The sequence below is a fragment of the Vipera berus genome (genome assembly GCF_964194415.1).
Source record: "Vipera berus genome assembly, chromosome: 2".
NCBI lineage: Eukaryota > Metazoa > Chordata > Lepidosauria > Squamata > Viperidae > Vipera > Vipera berus.
Window position 1 is genome coordinate 99,490,420 of NC_138203.1, and position 19,696 is coordinate 99,510,115.

At 35.1% G+C, this 19,696-nt stretch overlaps 1 protein-coding gene across 1 annotated transcript in view; it reads left to right on the top strand.

Annotated features, from left to right (window-relative positions):
* ZCCHC7 (zinc finger CCHC-type containing 7) overlaps positions 1-19,696 on the top strand; it is a 153,612-nt gene that overhangs the window by 112,350 nt on the left and 21,566 nt on the right. Inside the window, exon 6 of the mRNA XM_081318425.1 lies at positions 1-24. This exon is cut by the window's left edge and continues 12 nt beyond it. Within this exon, the coding sequence (XP_081174551.1) occupies positions 1-24 (24 nt within the window). The remainder of the gene's footprint in view (positions 25-19,696) is intronic.

A 19,696-nucleotide genomic window follows, 5' to 3' on the forward strand; every position in this document is an offset into this window, starting at 1 on the left:
ATATGGAGGCAGTATCACCTAACAGTAAGTAGAAACACCTTTTTATTTTGTCCTACACCTGGCCTATTTACTCTTCTGTGAACTGCTGACCATAAAATAGAGACAAGGATCTTTTGAAGAAAGTTAATAAAATATCTAAGGAGAGTTAGAATTGAAGAATGCAAGAATATCTATGCTATTTTTTTTTCTTCCATGTTTTTCTAAACAGTTTCTGCAATAGAAATCACTTGTGGGTAGTAGCATGTCAGTTTGCTGCTTACAGCTTCTTCAGAAGTACATAACAAGAATGAAATGTCTCCTTTAAACACCAACAATATCAGTAGGCATATTGTGGACACTACAAGAACTGTTATAGTTTCACTGTTCTTGTGATTAGTTGCTTTGATGAGATACCAAAATTAGAAATAAAACAGATTTTTGATATCTGTTTATGAGGAAGTTTATAAAGCACAGTCAGAACATACTAAAAAACTTTCACTTTAAGTGACTATTAATAGTATGTATATTTGTGGTAAACCATGCAAAGTTCTATCTTCATAATTTATCTAACTATATCTGAATTTGCCATCGAAAATTGGAATAGCTGTTGGCAAATCATAAAGAGATGAACTGGCTCAAGAACAGAACTTCTTTGTGGACTGTTTTTTCTTAGTTAGAAGAAAATATAGTTGATAGATGGATGATACATATGGCCACAACAGCAATTTTGAGTTCCCCTATTTTTCTCTATACTTTCGTATGACCTATTTCTTTTTAATCTTATGTACTTTTTACGATAATATATTTCTGAAATTTCCTTGATTGTGCATTTATTTGCAGAATCAGAGATGGCTTGAATAGGCATCATTATATAGTATGGCTGAGGTTTTCAAAAATGTATGATGTAGTTTCTCTATTCAAATAGGAATTTAATATAGAGAAACTACTGAGATTATTATTTGGCTACTTTAATCTTAAGGCTGCAAGAAGTATCACTTCTAAAAAAGTTTTTAGATGAATTAGTAAACTTTCATTTAATAGTGTTTTTTGGATTCTGAAATGAAACGATACAATCTGCTTGTGTGATTCTGATACAGGACTTTATATTTTTTGTTGGTTCCAATATTGATAGAATAGAACAGAATATTCTCTATTAGCCAAATGTGATTAAACACACACAAGGAATTGCAAATAAATTAAAAACAATGTGTTAACTATCTAAATTGTTTTCAAAGAACATCATGAACACTACAAAATACAAAATGTGAAGCTGTTTATGTCGATGTACCATGGGCATCTTTACATTAGTCCTCAAAATTATGAAATAACTACTAATTCATATTTGAATTTATATGCTTATGCTAAAACAATACATTCCACATTTGTCTGTTTAAGTATAGTTGAATCAGGTTGTAATATTTTGCAACAAACCAGAATATGAAATATATAGGAAATCTGCAAAAGGAAAACAAATTTAGTGTAACATACTAATATATACCATGTAGATAATCTTTTAATCCTACTTATTATGCATGTTTATTAAAGGGTTATATAAAATGTGTGGTTATTTTCTCATGCATAAGCAAAATGTCTCTAATTAATTGCTATGAATGCTTCAGATCAATAGAACATATTTGTTATTTCTGAGACTTTGTAAATTTTATTCATTTTGCTCTCTTACTAAGAGAAGGGGTGCCATCTATTGACTCACTGTGGTTACCACAGTCAAAATCATATTACCAATAACAATGGCTAAATAAAGTAGCTGATAGTTATGGATTGCCTTTATCCTTTTTCTGACGTTTTTGGCATACCAAAAGTCTTGGTGATATTTTCAGAGTGCTGCCAGAATGAAAAGTGAAATAAGAGATTTGGAAAGCATGGAAGATTAAGACATGATTCTGTAAATGAATATATAGTTTTTAACGAACACATACCATAAATCACATCCCTTTCAATATTATGCATATTAAACATGAGCTCAGATCATTTCATAAATAGCGATGTGCTATTTTCAGGATTTTCTGCGACTCATAAAGTATGCACCCTTCATCCTCCATTAACACATTTTTACATCTGAGTTGCAAATCTATCCACACTGCATTTTCCATTAGGTAGGTAAGACCTCTATCCATTTCATCTGGCTTAGAAGCACCTTACTTTCCCTGGTCTTGACTTCCTATATATCATACCAACATTAAGAATAACAGGCGACAGTTTTAGATGGATTTGATATTGATGAAAGATTAGTCCCTATGGTCTTATCAATGCAGAGAACTGTCGGCCTTGAGTACACATTGCTTGGGATTCAAAAAGGGTGTATATGCAACCGAAAAGTGATGGCTGATTCTCCCTTCCACTAGCTGCCCTTAAGGCTTGGAAAAAAAGTGGAGAAGGATGCTGTCTAGTAGGAACCATGGGAGGCTGCTGACAAAAGATGAAGATTAGAACCATGTATGTACGTATGATGCTGTGGAAACGAATCATAATAATACCATAACAATATATACCCTCCTAATTGAATGTTCTACTGCTTCAGGTAGTAGAGCATCCTGGAAAATCAGTGATGATTATATACTAGTCACTCTAGCTTGCTTTGTGCTCTCTGACTACTTTTTTTATTCATATACTTACAGGTTGTCTTTTGATCATAATATTTCCAAGAAGATGTATGGGAGGGACATTAATATAATTTAAGCTGTGAACAAAGACAGCTTTCTTTAATTCAGAGTTGCCCACAGTGATCCAAAATAGCAATATTCAACTCTGTTTTAATTATAATACAATTATAATTGTCAGGTTAAACAGCTTTAACATTGTGATGTTTTCAAAATTGCATTATTTTTTCCACTAAAGTCTTTTGTTAATTTATTAAAAAATGCCAGCCATACTGCGCTGGGTAGGATATCTTAGAATAAAGCATGTATAGTGTCTTCATTGGAATTAACCATGATCAAAATATGCTTAATTGAGATTTCACATGTACAGCAGGTGTCCTATAAAGCCAGGTAAATCTTGTAAAATCTTATAAAATTATGTTTATATGTTATATCAATCCTTGTCAAGGAAAGAGATTATCATCCATTTTAAAATGGCAAAGAGTATAATTTATAGATTACATATAAAATTACATATGCAATAAGAATTGACTTGGTTTAAAATCCTTTAGAGTAAAATGAATTTCAAGCAAAAACAAAGCTTTATCAGCATATGAACCTCTTTCTATTTTACTTGTGATGCTTTTCTTTATATTTAAAGCTATTTGGCAATGGGTGATTTTTTCCCCCCAGGGGATTATGATTTTTTTCTGTTACCGTGTTTTGTGCATGCACTTCCCCCCCCACACACACATCATCACAATTTGGCTACTGGACATTGTGATATAACAAGCTTTAAATTCATGTTTCTGTTCAAATATTAATATTAAAAGAGAACACAGATTTCTAATTTAGTAGATATATTTGAAATACATGATAATACAAAACATGCTTTGCTTGTTTAATCTAAATGTAGATTTTTGGACTTTTACACAATTTTGTTTAAGTCTTCAAGCTAATCTCAGAAATAAGCTCCAAAGAAAAAGATTGAAGGACATTACAAGTAAATGTTCCCAGCTTTGTTGTACTGAGAACTCTTCAGTTTTATTGTTTAGAATTTAACTTCAAAATGCTAACCTACAAGATTTAAAATATTTACCACAATATTCTTGGGGGTTGGATGAATGTGGAACTCATTTGAAATGATTACTAACTCCATTGATTTTGGTGAAAGAAAAACTTCAGTAATAATAAGATTGCCAGTTAAGAGATACTTTATATTGAAAATAAAACAACAAATCCTGGCTTATTATTTAACCAAAGTGTGTAAATAAATTACAATAGAAAAGATTTGGTAGATAACATATGGTAATTTTTTCTTTATTTTCTAAGAAACATTTCCTTGCATTTTGAAAATTTTCATTGAAACTGATTAAATATTATGATATTATCAGAGTTTCTTTAGTTACATGGTACATAAATACATAATAATATCGAATTAATTTCTTAATTCAACCATTAATCCTTTTTTTGCTACATTAGAACACTGCTATAGTACATATAGAAATATTTTTATCTTCCCAAATAAGTAAAAGTACATTATCTGCTGTGTAACATCAGCACCACTCCCCTACGTCCAGTAATGGCAATACCGTAATGAGATGGAATATGGTAGCAGTATTTACTTTTAGTGCTGCTTTAGATATTACAGCTGTAATTCTGTGTGCATTATTTGGGGGAGTAAGTTTCATTTGAATTCAGCAGAACTTGTCACTTAACATGCATGCACTCAATAAATGTTTCCAATGTGCCAAGGTGCTAGACTTCTATATAAGGCTCTTGACAAATTAATAATACTTAATACATTGAAAATTGAACTGTCATTTATGTGTTGGATTGAGTAAAATGTAAAATAAGTTTGCAAAAAAAAAAAAAAAGATTTCCCCTAACACAAAACAGCAAACATACATTATGTTCCTTCCTTCCCTATTTCCCCCAGAATAAGAGTTCTGTGAGATGGGTTGGGTTGGGAGAGAGAGTGACTGACCCAAAGTCACCCAGCCGGTTTTTATGCCTGAACCAGCACTAGAACTCACAGTCTCCTGGTTTCTAGCCTGGTGCCTTAACCACTACACCAAACTGGCTATTAATATTATTACAAGTGTTGTGAGGTGTTTAATGTATTTAAATATTTACAGAAAGTTACTATTACAAGAGAAAATATTCTGTACATGTTAGCATTCCAAAAGCAGATGTTAAGATTACGATAGGTTGTGGGATGAAAGGGGAGGGAAGTTACCCCATAATTGGATACATTGGGGAAATTTTCATATTTATTATTTGTTTTTGCTTGTTGTTCACTTGTTTCTAACAGTTGGTATAAAGTACCACTAATGTCCCTTCATGTGTCAAATGTAGTTGCTGACTACAAAAGCTCCTAATAATAATTGATAAGGATGTGCAGAGTACCTCTTGAGCTAACAAGAGCTTGCACAGAAAAAGAGGATACTGAGAGTAGTCAAGTTTACGCAGCAACCACACAGATACACTGAGGTGTGTAAAAAAGGTTTACTTGTGGAATAATACAATAGCACAGTCCAAGAAAAAATCAGTCCAGGTCATACACAAGTAAAGAGATGATAGCGAATAACAATAGTCCAAGGATTATCCAGTACAGAGTCTTCTTACCAGTCCGTAAGTCAAAACACAGTTCTTCAGGTTTAGCAAACAGTAGCAAACCCACAAACCACAATAATCAGCAAGTAACAGCAAACGTAACAGAGAGAGAGAAGCTATGTCTCTAGCTCCCTCTTATGGCCGTAGGAAACAGCGCTGTCCAATCACTAGAAGGTATGATGCAATGCATTACATAGTTAAAGTGATACATTACAGTTCTATAACTATGATACAATCATAGTTCATATATATTGCCAACCCAACCAGTTAGGCCTCAGACATATACCTAACAATAATAATAGCAGCTGCAACAATAACAACCATGTTTTTCTATTTTTGATTTGTCTTGTTTACAATGGACTTAGAAATATTTGCTTCCTTTTTTGTGCCAATCGTATTTTAAAGGCCAACTTATCTGCATCTCACTGTGGCAGAGTGTGAATGAAAATGCGTAGTGAAGACTGATAGTATTGAGACTTAGTTATATTTTTTATCTGTATTTGGATGACTGTCAAATTTGCACTTATGTTCTCTGATCCAGCAAGTGATACATACATCAGAATTAGTTAACCCTCATGGATCTCCTAAACTGGATAAGAGTTATTATGTCTAAAATTATTTCAAATTATCTGCTTTACAAATCAGGATTTTCAAAACATGATCATTGTTGAGAGTATTCTTTTCATTATTCCTATCATAGTTCAGAATAATGATTCTCTCTCTGTCATTACACATGTTCCAATTTTGTCAAAGTAGCTTGATTGATAATTTTTAGATATTCATAAATGTTTGCAAACCTATATGAAAGTATTAAAGTAATAGTGAGAAAGTTAATGTGATGCAAAACTTTTTAAAAATGATTAATTCAGCATACTGAGTTAAAAACACACATTTGTTCAAATAAATGTCAATCTTTTCTTAGTTTTTTGGGAGAGAGGGAGAATATAGTTTCTATTTCTGCTGTGATTTTTTGAGGAAATAGAATTGTCCTTAGAAGATATGGTTCCTGTTTTTAAATAGATTCTTTAGGTTCTAATTAGTTTCTTTTATGATGACTGATAGGAATTCACAGAACTTGAGATTTAGTTTGACAAAGTATGTCTACATTATTTGCAGTGAAATAACAATGAGCTACTGCATGTTTTACCTGTCAGACAGGTAAATATTTGTTCTCAATTAGATTATGTGCAAAGCAGTATTGAATACATTTTAATAAGCCTTCAGACTTAATATTTTAAATGTTGCATTGTATTACATTGGAAGGATTTAGAATTACTCTTGACTGTAAATATAACCTCTTGTAGTTAGTAAGTAGTAATTAGTAACATAAAGTCTTATGTTCATGGTTACAGGTTGATTGTGTTAATATTTTGAGTTACCCTTAAGATGAAAGTACAGCATGCAACAAGGAATTTACGTCATAAAAATCAGAAGCATTAAATATTTTAGTGCATAAATCTATTCAAGATAAATGACTTGCGGTTTTTAAAACATGTCGGCTGAATCTGAATTTTGCATATTAGTATTTAATACTAAAAAAAACTTTTTACATGAGGTAAGCCTCTGAATCCATAACTCAACTGAGGTGTTTTTATTGCCTTCAGTTCAGAATCACATCCTGATGCTTACTGTTGTGAAAGGTATGTCAAAGTGAGATCAAGAAAGTCTGGCTTCAAATAGCTGCTTAATCATGAAGGCCCTATTGCCCTGGGATGAGGTCTAGAAAGGCATCATTGGCAATTGCTATTAGATTTTTGTTTTGTTGTTTTGAACAGAAAATTCAGTGTTCTGGCTATTTCAGCAATATTTGGGGGGGGCTGGGTAATGGTAGTGTTGCAGAATATAACATTTTCTGTTTTTTAATCAGATAACACTACAGGCTTATGTGATGGGGAAACTGCACCCTGGAATGGGACAATTTTTTTATTTTTATTTTTTATTTTTTAATTCCATTTATATCCCGCCCTTCTCCGAAGACTCAGGGCGGCTTACAAACTTAGCTTTGCCCTGACTGACTCGCTTCAGCCAATTCGCCACAGGACAGTCACTGCAGCCAATTGCCACAAGACAACTCACTGTGGGACAATTCAATGCTGGATAACTCAAGAGGGGGACAAGTGAATTGTGGACTCCATGCTCTGGCTCACCCCAGCCTCAAGGACTTCTACCTTGAGAGGTTTAAATCTAAAGCAAGACAAGGCCCGCTGCGATTTACTTGTCTCTCTCTTGAGTTATTCTGCGTTGAATTGGCCCATGGCGAATTGGCCGTGATGAGTTGTCGTAGACCACAGGTCTGCAACCCGCGGCTCCGGAGCCGCATGCAGCTCTCTCAGCCATCTCCTGTGGCTCCCAGTCCTCTGCCATGTGCAGTCCCCCCCAAAAAAAAGTGGGACTAAAAAGTTCAACCAATCAATTCAAATATGCAGAGTAGGTGCATATCTCGCCTTGGCTCCACTCTTCAGTCAAACCCTGTTCTGCGCATGCGCATATGTACGCACATGCGCACACATTTTTTGCGGCTCCCAGTTTTTCCTTTTGTGAGAGAACCGGTTCCGAGTGGCTCTTTCACTGTTTCAGGTTGCTGACCCCTGTCGTAGACCTACTGCATCCTCTCACAATACTAGTAAATAAACAGATACTGTGATTGTACAGTTGAAGTCTTGAGAATCAACATCAGATAGGATTTCATGGCCAAATATAAAATGACAGTATTTTTTTTCATTTTGGTGTAAAGTAGTGCCAAAACTATAATTGTTTGCAGAAGATTATGCAGAAGAATAAGACCTCGCTGTGTGTCAGAAACTGTCATAAGCACATCCTTAATCGTACAAAAAATAGCACTGACTAATTCTTGGTAAAATTACCAAAATATAAATTAAGTATTATTACTTTTGCTCTGTCTTTTCTGTTTTTCTGTGTTGGGTGAAGAAAAGTGCAAGACAAAGTCATGGCAAAGATGAAGAATAAGTGAAGAAGCTTATAAACTAAGGGAATTGGTGTTAAGTGTCATAAATTGGATGAGGATGGGAAGAAGAGATTTCTGGAATTTTTTAATGGTGGCTCACGCTCTGCTTTCTGCACTTACAAACCAGGCTTGAGTTCAGAGAACTATGGTTAATTCTTATTAAATGAAACCTCAAATTTATTTATTTATTTATTTATTTTATTTATTTAATTGATTGATTTTATATACCGCCCTATTCCTGAAGGACTCAGGGCGGTTTACAGGGCGAGTTAAAACAATACAAATAAGTACACTTTAAAATAGAATTAAATTAAGACTAGCCCACAATTTAACAAATTAAAATTAAAATTAAATTAAAATTAAAATTAAAATTTAAATTAAATGAGCTGAAGTCCTTTTCTCCAAGTAATAGCTTCTAAGGTGGTTTATATTTTCATTGTTGGCTGAGAGGGATTTCTGACACAAGATATTTTGCCATTGTCTCATGTTGAGAAAACATTTTTTTTCACAACAAAGATACAAAATCACATACAAGCTTGTGTTCCTTTGGCCCTCCCAAACAAAGTGTTTTGTCTCTGATTTCAGGAATCTAGAAGAAATCACTTGAAAGGAGTATTTTGGGCAAAGTGCTTCATTTTGCTACCCATTATTATTGTTTTGATGAATAGCTAGTAGCAAACAGAAAAGTGCCTACTTGCAGCTTCTTCTTTCTCTTTGTAGGTTGTATGCACTGAATTGTAGCCATAGATTTCCCCTGCCCCCATAAAAGGAATTCCTATCCACAGAAGGAACACTGAGCATAAAAAAACATTTTAATATATAGGCTTTCTCTGAGAATAAATTAAAAATTTGGATCCAGAGCCTTACATCAACAAGATTTTCCATGAATTCTGGTACTGTTCTCTAAACAGGAGCCCTTCTGTTAACCTTTCCTTCAGTGGACATCCTCTCTGACTGAAATGGGAGAGTAATTTGCCATTTTTTCGAGATCCTATATTATTTTATATGTTCTTAAAGAGTTCCTTCATTTTCTATAGCTCATCTTCAGGGCTGCAACAGAAAGCCAATATTGCAAGTACTCTTTCTATAAGCAAAATTTTGTTCCCGATCAAAATTGTTTTATTTTACAGTAAATTAAAATGTTTCCCCTTAATTTTGTGTTTATATGTATGTATGTGTTTATAGCATTTTACAATAAAATCATTTATAGGTAAATTAAATTTGTCCAACTCCAGAGTTGGGGTTTATTTTTATATGTAAGTAGATTAAAAGTTATTTTATGTAAAAAAAAATCTCCCGTGGTTTTCCTTTGTATAAATGCAAATGGAGGTTTGGAAAAGGATAAATCAGTTCCTAGAGATATTTAAATTTTTTACCCTCTTATTCCCCAATGTGAACATCGGATGTCACATTTCTATTTGCCTTTGTTGTTTTGTTAAGTTCAAAAGTATCTGTTTCTAATTAGAAGCCTGTTTGCTTGTTGAATATATTATTCCTTTTTGTTGAGAAAGTTGACTCCTCTCTTTCTTTGCCAAACCTAAAGCTATAGGTGTTATGCAGTAACATCCAAAAATTCCATGAGTATACAGTATTTACTCAAATCTAGAACAAGGAATGATTTGGCAATTTTTTTTCTGTATAAAAATTTAGACCTATATGGATCTATATCAGATAGCCAGTGAAATTATGTGTAAGGTAAAGGTAAAGGTTCCCCCGCACATGCGTGCTAGTCGTTTCCAACTCTAGGGGCCGGTGCTCATCTCCGTTTCAAAGCCGAAGAGCCAGGGCTTGTCCGAGGACGTCTCCGTGGTCATGTGGCCGGCATGACTAGACGCCAAAGGCGCACGGAACACTGTTACTTTCCCACCGTAGTGGTCCCTATTTTTCTACTTGCATTTTTACGTGCTTTCGAACTGCTAGGTTGGCAGAAGCTGGGACGAGTAACAGGCACTCACTCTGTTACGCAGCACTCGGGATTCGACCCGCCAAACTGCCGACCTTCTGATCGACAAGCTCAGCGTCCTAACCCACTGAGCCACCGCGTCCCTGCTGAAATTATGTGTACATTCACATAAACGTTTGAGAGGAACTGGAGTAGAAGATGTGAAATATAACTGGTATAAGCTAAGTATTCCAAATCACTTAATCAAGAACATATTAAACGGATATATCTTGCATTGATAGAGATTGACTCAGAAACAGAGCTTGTTAAGGATTGTATGATAAAATGGGCCCAAAACATCCAGGAAGTTATCTCAATGGACACGTGGGAAAAGATTTGGGTGAGGAACGTAAAATTTACTCAAGCTCAAAATCTAAGAGAGAATTTTTACAAAATGTTCTACAGATGGCATCTAGATCCTAAAAAGCTTGCAAGTATGTATCCGAATTATCAGCCTAAATGTTGGAGGTGTGCTGAGGAAGATGCAACATACTTTCACATATGGTGGACATGTAAGAAGGTTAAGGCTTTTTGGATAAAAGTCTGGTGGAATATGCAGAAGATTCTTAAACAGAGGATAAAGTTTTGTCCGCAACTTTTTCTGTTGGGAATAATTGCAGACGCTACAGTTGTGGACACCAAGCTGATGTTGAACTTAATTACGGCGGCAAGACTTTTGATAGGCCAATATTGGAAGAAAGAGGAACTGCCGACCATAGAAGAGTGGACTTTAAAGGTTTCCGACCTGGCAGAGATGGCGAAGATTTCGGCCTATTTGAAAGATCATTCGCAAGAACGTTATATAATGGAATGGAGAAAATGGATTGAGTTTATCCAGAACAAGTATAGGGTTAAGAAGTTTTATGTAGCATTCGAATAAGTCTTCTTTCGTTTTCTTTTTTCTTTTTCTATTTTAGTTTTTTATATATATTTAATAATGCTAAGGTTTGTTTTATCCTATATAAGCTAGAGAGTGATGGATTTTAGAATTTATAGTTGTTAGTATATGGTTGTCTATGATTGCTTTTTTTATATATATACCTTGTACTTAGCTCTGGGAAGTCGGGGGGGGGAGGGGGGGAGGGAGGGGGGAAGGAGGGAGGGGGGGAGGGGGGGGTGGCGGGGGGAGGAGGGAGGGGGAAGGGTTTTTTTTTAAAGGAAAACTGTATTTTAAAACTTTTCAATAAAAGAGCGTTCAAAAGGAAAAAAAAAAAAGAATAGTTATCCTTTCTGCCATATCAAGAGTATAATATGTGATTTGCTGTTATCTTTTCTGTCCTGTGTATAAGTACCTACCTCTAGATGAAAAGTCTAGGTGCTTGAATATTCCTGTCTTCTCTGAAAGATTAGAAAGTATGGTGTAATAATAATTCAAACACAATAGCTTTTAAAAAGGAATAGAGAGGTTTTTAAAAATTGTCCCAGTTGTAAAAATGGGCCAGAGCTGGTGAAAAAGCAGGATGAATTTAATGAGGATAAGATATTGATATAGAAACTAGTTTGATCTAGCACAGGCATGTCCAACCTGTGGCCCCACAAAGTAATTTCTTTATAATAAAAATATAAAAAATAAGGAAAGTTTATTTTATTTATTTATTTATTTTAATTCCATTTATATCCCGCCCTTCTCCGAAGACTCAGGGCGGCTTACAAGCTTAGCAGTAGCCTTCATTCTATGTATATGCCTGCTTATTAGGGCTTTCACACACCCCCAAGCGGCATTATTACAAAGTCAGCTTAATTGCCCCCAACAATCTGGGTCCTCATTTTACCTACCTCGGAAGGATGGAAGGCTGAGTCAACCTTGAGCCTCGTGGGATGCGAACCTGCAATAATTGCAGGCAGCTGGTGTTACTTAAGGAGGCATTAGCCCACTGCTCCACCAAGGCTCTTGTTGGTTGGTTATTTATATACAATACCTTAACTATATTATATATTTTATATGTGGCCCAAGACATTTCCTCTTCATCGGTGTAGCCCAGACAAACCAAAAGGTTGTGGATGCACCTGGTGTTGTGGTTAAGGCACCTGACTAGAAACCAGAAAAAATAATTCTGATACGGCCTTATGCATGAAAGACAGCTGGATGACTTTGGGCCAGTCACTGTCTCTCAGCCCAATTCATAAACTGAAGGAAGTCTACAAAAAGTATAAAGTCATGGACACTTCAGACTTAATAAAAAAATCAAATCATGCAAACAGATCAGCTATGTGTTGGGAGTATTGACAAATAACTGCCAAAGCTAGCTTTCGTAGCTTCAACAAATCTATAGGGACATTACCCCAGTGTGGAGTTCACGTTGTAATGAAAAGAATTCATCCAACAAGAAGCCAAAGGTATTACACGGAAGCTGCTAGCTTTTAGTAGAATGAATGTAGCACATGCTTGCAAATTTCATAGCAAGTTCATTTGCTTCCAGTCTCATGCAGTGAAAAGAAGTGGTAAAAGAAATGAACATGCCTTCCATACCCTGAAATGTCCAGACGACATGGATGGGTGTAGTGGCACCAAAAAGAGGAATGGCCAGTGGTTTTCAAAATACATCTAGGCCTGGTAGTTGAGCACTTCTACTAGCCAATTCTGAAATTCAATTTTACCATGATATATGGTAAAGTTAATATATATACCGTACTTATTCTGTGCATACATTTTCCAATTGCTAATTATATTTAAAGCCCTACATGGCTTAGGCCCGGGATACTTGCAGGACCATCTGCTGCCGGGGACGACTTCCCATCGCCCAGTGCGCTCACACAGAGAAGGCCTCCTTAGGGTGCCGTCGGCCAGACAATGTCAGCTGGCGACCCCCAGGGGGAGGGCCTTCTCTTTGGGAGCGCCAGCCCTGTGGAACCAACTCCCCCTTGAGCTTCGGATGGCCTTTCGCTGCGACCTCAAAACTTTTTTCTTCCATCAGGCTGACCTGGATTGATGATGGGTTTTTTAATATGTTTTAATTTTTAACTGTGTAGTTAATTTATTTTGGGGCTGTTATTTAATTCTTTTTTTAATTTTTGTATTGTTGTTTTTTGTTGTTGTTAGCCGCCCTGAGTCCTTCAGGAGATAGGGCAGCATATAAGTCCCAAAAATAAATAAAATAAATAAATATATAACTTTTTTTTCTTTCAGTCCATGCTTCACATTCTGTAGCTTTTAATTTTCCTGTGTCCTGTGTCTTATATTAGTACTTAAAAATGTAATATTTAGAAGTCAGGGAGACACGTGCCTATTTTTCATGCAAACTGAAAGTATAAAAGTGCAAGAAGATTATTGATTTGGGACAATAAGATGTTTTCTTTACTTTTTATCTACAAAACTACAACTTGATCTTTTTTTTTTCTTCTTGAACTCATCTGTATCATAACTGCAGGTTATTTTATTGACATTTTATTAAATTCAGTGGTAACTTCTGCAGTTTTAGATGCAACTTGTAAAACATATTGCACATATTTGCCCAACTGAAGTTTATGAATATGACTTACCAAACAGAATGAAACAGATCGCTGATCTGAAATGCAACATTTCATTTTAAATTAAAAATTCACAGGCAAAATAAACTAGTAGCGCAAGTAGGAAATTAGACAAAGAAAAGGAAAATAGTATTTTATCCATTCTAATTTTGTTTCTTTGCTTCTCACTAATTTCTATTCCTTATTGATAATTACCAAAAACGCTTTCAGGTGTAATATTGTTCTGTGATACCAGAAATTGCAGGTTTAAACATAATAAAAATCTAGCTTCTGCTCCATTAAACCTGTTTTAAAATGGGTTTTCGTTATTTGCTTCCAGATGAGGTTGCCCATTACATGTTCATCTTATGGGAAAAGCATGATAATAGCCAGTGCCAAGAGGTACACTACCAGTGGAAAGAAATACAGAATGATTCTGGTCAAGAATTGAATTGAATTGCCAAGGAAAGTGTAGCCACCAAGGGAAACCTCATGTCACTCTAACTAGCCAATAGAAGCTAAATACTCTTCTTATAAAGCCCTTGTAAGTCTTTCAGTATCATCTGTTCTCTTAATGTATGCCTTTTTTATGCCAGTGAAGGAAGTTACATTAACCAGCACAATGTAGAGTGACTGCAAGTAGATGTCCATGTAAACCCTGTTATGATATAAATCAATATTTCATAGTTTAAATTGGATGAATACATAGCTGCTTACCTCCAGCTGGATTATTCCATAGCAAAAGGAATATTAGAGTCCTCTTTTAGTGGACCCCTTTGTCCTCTTCTTTTACCTACTTTAGATGACAACAAATGAACTGTTTCCAATTTTAAAATCTTTGCTGGAGAATACCTCTCCTGATGGATCCTATTATAAATTAGGATTTATTCATCAATTTCATACCTTAAATAAAAGCAAGTTAAAAAATTGTTGACTGGCCCTTCGCACCAGGACTTTTTCTACGTTAGTTGTCCGTAGCAACTGCCTCTATAGCCAGGTTCTGTTTTGGCTTTATTCTGGTCTCTTAGCCTTAATCTGAAGACTGTGATTCTTGGCCAAATACGTAACATGCTATTTTATACTTTTTTATTTGATCTAATTTATTGGAAGCCTCACCTCAATCACTGGAAGGACTGATGCCACCTTAGCAAAATGACTAGAATTTGTTGTATTCATTAGTTTTCAACGCTTTGTTTTTTATGGATCTTTGGTCATTCGGGTTTTTTCCCACGTAGAATTGAAGGTGTAAGAGCTCTTACACCTTCAATTCTACGTGGGGAAAAACCCGAATGACCAAAGATCCACATACGAAAACCTCAGAAAACATTATATATACATATATATATATATATATATATATATATATATATATATATATATATATATATATATATATATATATATATATATATATATATATATATATATATATATATATATATATATATATATATATATATATATATATATATATATATATATATATATATATATATATATATATATATATATATATATATATATACATACACACACACACACACACACAACTTGTACAGCAATTAAAATGGTTTTTTATCCTCAATTCAATAATTAATTAAATTAATACTTAGTTTATTTGTGGGAAAAAACACATGGAATAGTCTTTCATAATGACCCCCAATTGTATGAATTGTGTTTTTTAAGTTGGCTTGAAAGCCTTTTTCCAATACATAATTTTGCTTATTGGAACATGATACACAAACCATGGACAGAGTTCTCTAATTTTTTAAGCTACACATGCTAACAGGAAGAGTTGTCAGTGTGTATTAATCTAATGCATTTTAAATGTTCAGCCAAAATTCTAGTTGAGTGTTCAATGCAGTCCAGCCAACCTTCAATCATAGTAAATTTTATTTTACCTTAGTTAATTAAATGTTCTGCTTTTCAGATCATATTGCCTCAGGAAGTGGCTTATATCAGTAAGGAATTCACTGTAGAGTTAGTAGCATACACTATGTATTAATGGAAAAGATGAAACATTCTGAGATTTTTAAAGCAAGTTGCAAAAAGAGAAAGGAAAAATATATTTAAAAAACCTAATTATTCAACAGTGCAAAGGTGCTTTCTTTAGAAAAGTGTTTTCTCTTTGGTGTCTTTAAGTGTTGATTCCTGGTGACTACCTGAACAGGTTCCTCAAGTTTCCTTGACAAGATTTTTCAGAAATGGCTTGCCCTTGCCTCCTTCCTAAGGCTGAGAAAGAATGACTGGCCCAAGGTCATCCAGCTGATTTTGTGTAGGACTAGAACTCATGACCTCCTGGTTTCTAACTCAGTGCCTTAACCATTATACCAAAGAGGCTGTCTCTTAGAGAAGGTACAAGTGACATTTCTGGACTGAGTGCAACGTATAGTATGCTGGGGGCCACATTTCTCCCTTTCCCCCACTCCCCAAGTAAGATTAAGGCAGAGAAGTGGATTGGGCCAGGATAAATGTTCACTTTTTTTAAAAAAAATGAAACATTTTAATTTATTACACTTACTAAATACAATTAATGTTATGGACAACATGGCCGATAAAGTTAGAAAAGCAAGATCAGAATTACTAATTGGAGGATCATTAGGAAATAGTAACGTTGGCTAGGCTAGGAAGTTAAAGCAAATTTCAGAAAAAGGCAAGGGAAAATGTCTTCCATGTTGTTTCCGCAAAAACTGTATTCCACAAAAACTAATACAGCAGACGTTGAGCTCAACCTGAAGAAGACTTTGCCTTAACACAATTATTCCCTACGCATTTAATAATTTTCATCTTTCATAGAAATAGTGCAGATATTTAATAGTCTTCTGGCCATTGGCAGAATGCTTGCTTGTTTGATTTTGCTATTAGCAGTCACAGCAGACGTCTTTCTGGCAGCTGTTTGTTAAAATCAGCACTGTATCCAGATACTGAAATTCTAGTTAAGCAGAGAGCTTTCAACTTCTGCAACAGAGTTTGGAAGTTATGCTAACATGGATTCATTAATCCTCATAGTTGTAGCCTGCACCCACTGTAACGTGTACTATGCGGTAACCCGCTTAAGATAGTACACTATTAACCTTGAAAGCCTCCAAGCCTTTTCCATCAAAAGGCAGAGCATTTTGGCTTTGTCCCCATCTAGAAATCATAATGTTGCAGCAGTCCTTTCTTTAAAAACAAAACAAAATGCAGCCCTGGGCTATGAAAATGTTCATTTCTTATCTTAAATCATCAGTATTTATTGACAGCATGTAATTTCTGCAGAGTTTGGGTTTTCCCCCCCTCTCAAATTCCCAATGCGGTTTGGGCAAAAATCTTGTTAATGTTCATAGATCTCTTTTGTCAAAAAAGGCACAGGGATCCTTCACTAGCTCAAAAGCAGCTTTGCATTTCAGTGACCCTAAAATGGCTACTGGGTTTGGAAGTAAGCTGGTTTATTTCTAGCTCAGCTGTGTGTAACTGGAAATACAAAAATAAATAAAAGAAAGGAAATATTTTTTGCAGCGGTGAAGCTCAGCTAAGCTTGTGGGCAAGATATTTCCCCTTTGGAGAGAACTCTTGCTTTAAAGGAGGTCCTTTAAAGCTGGGGTCTCCAGCCATGGCAACTGTAAGACTTGCGGACTTCAACTCCCAGAATTCCTCAGCCAGCAAAGCTGGCTGAGGAATTCTAAAGGTTGAAGTCCGCAAGTCTTAAAGTTGCCAAGGTTCAGGATCCCTGTTTTAAAGGGAATGCTGGCCTGATTTGCGAGAAATGAAATTAATAACATTGTTTTCCCCCTTCACTTTGAACATTGTGTGTCCAAGACACTTTTAGTGATTTTTATTATAGTACCCGCCACCATAAAACCACCTTCTAAACTGTGAAACTGAGAGGATATTTGATTGCTACAGGATCAGTAATAATGAAATATGTTTTGGGTCTTGTTTTTTTGCAGTTCTCGTGGGAAAATAGCATTGGTTGGCTAGTTGTCTGGCTGTACAGTTGTGGGCCATGTGACTCCCAAGCTGTCTAGGCAGCTTACAATTAAAAATATGAAATACAAAACACTCAATAAAGAATCATGAATTTTCCTAAAAAGAGTGTGTGTTTCAAAAAAGGTCAGGTGTCTTCCAGGTGCTACTGCCAGTAGGGACAAGAAGTGTATTTCTAAAATAATCAAGAATGCCACCAAGGACTGTGATGTGGAGGCTATTGTACATCTTGGCACTAACGATCTGTCCCAAAAAGATGTACTCTCTGTGCAGAATGATTTCCAGAGCTTGGGGCAGGAACTTAGCAGAATAGGCTGTAGGCTTACTTTTTCAGAGGTTTTACCAGTGTATAAGGAGCAAAATGGAAAAGGCTAGCATATAGCACAATTCAATATGTGGCTAAAGGAGTGGTGTAAAGGGGAAGGCTTTGGATATATTAGTCACAATGTTTGTAGCTGGTCCAATGAAAAAATGTACAAACACACACACACACACACACACACACACACACCCAAAGAAGCCATCCATCGGGTATCAACTTTCACTCTATTCCAGTCCTGAGAGAATAGCCAGGTCTTTAATAGTTTCCAGAATGCCATGGGAGCTATCTAGATTTCAGGGGAGGGGTATCATTCTAGAGGGCACACATGTTTCAGTAAAGGCATACTTTCTGGATCCACAAGTTGACCCAAAGACTGCCCATTTTGCCCAGTCATACTAGTTTTTATATCTCCAGCATGTTATACAAATTACAAGTTTAACTAGTATAAAGGCCACTGGAAGGTACTGTGCATATCAAACTACATCTGTTTGTTTGTTTATTTATTTATTCATACATACAATTTGTATGGCTGTCTGGATAGTGGCAATGATTCTGGATGTTGTACAAAGTGAAAATAATTAAAACAGGGCAAATAATGAATGTCTGAGTGGCAAATAGCAATTCCCACTTAACAATAAAACTTATCAGATGGTATAGCTCACCTAACTTTGTGGCCTAAGCACTTTTGGAAAGATTGGAGATGAAAAATATAGAAAATATCCTCAATTCTGTCTGATTTGATTCTTTTGTTAATGGACACATTGAAGAAGGAATGATTGTGAAAATAGTTTGTTGCCAGTTTAGTATTTACACCTTGTGTTTTCTTAATGAAGTGAAAGATTATTGTCATTATAACTAGTTGCTATACTTCTAAGCTTATTTCAGATTTACTGATTGCTTCCCAATCAGTAAATTTATAGTCTCATAACTGTATGTCCTCTATTTTTTTTCCTGTGTTGAATCAATGTTCAGTAGATTGCCTTGATATATTCTACTATTTATACAATTTGAGTATCTGATCTGTTACTTCTTCCTGAATTAGATGATTATGGCAAACTCTAACAATTACTTTTTTGAAAAGCAGAAAACACTTCCATTTGATAGCTTTCCAAAATATATTTTACACATCATGATTCTTACAGAAATGCCTGCTTTGGTTTTGATGGAAGCATTGATTTGTTTCAGAAATAATTTATACTATTATATATTCAGATTTTTTGAACTTTAGTTATTTCTAATTTTCAAAATTGTATGTATAGATACAAGTGCATTCAGAAAGTATTCAGACACTCTTTACTTTTGTCAATTTTGTTATGCTGCAGCCTGATTCTACAGTTGTTGAAATTCATTTTTTTCTCATTAATCTACACTCAGTATCCCATAATGACAAAGTGAAAACATAATTTTAGAAATGTCTGTAAATTTATTAAAAAGAAAAAACTGAAATATCACATTGGTATTAAGTATTCGGACCCTTTGCAAAAACAGTTGAATTAGCTCAGGTGCCTCCCATTTCTCTTAATTGTTGCTGACATGTTTCTACATCTTGATTGGAATCAATCTATGGCAGAGGTCTTCAAATTTGACCCTTTTATGACTTGTGGACTTCAACTCCCAGAATCCCTCAGCCAGGTGCGCTGGCTGAGGAATTCTGGGAGTTGAAGTCCACAAGTCATAAAAGGGCAAGTTTGAAGACCCCTGTTCTATGGTAAAGTAAATTGACTGGACATGATTTGGAAAGGCACACACCTCTTTGTAGAAGGCCTCACAGCTGACAATACATACTGTAGTAGAGCAAAAGCCATGAGTACAAAGAAACTGCCTGCAGGGCTCAGATACAGGATTATTGCAAGGCACAGATC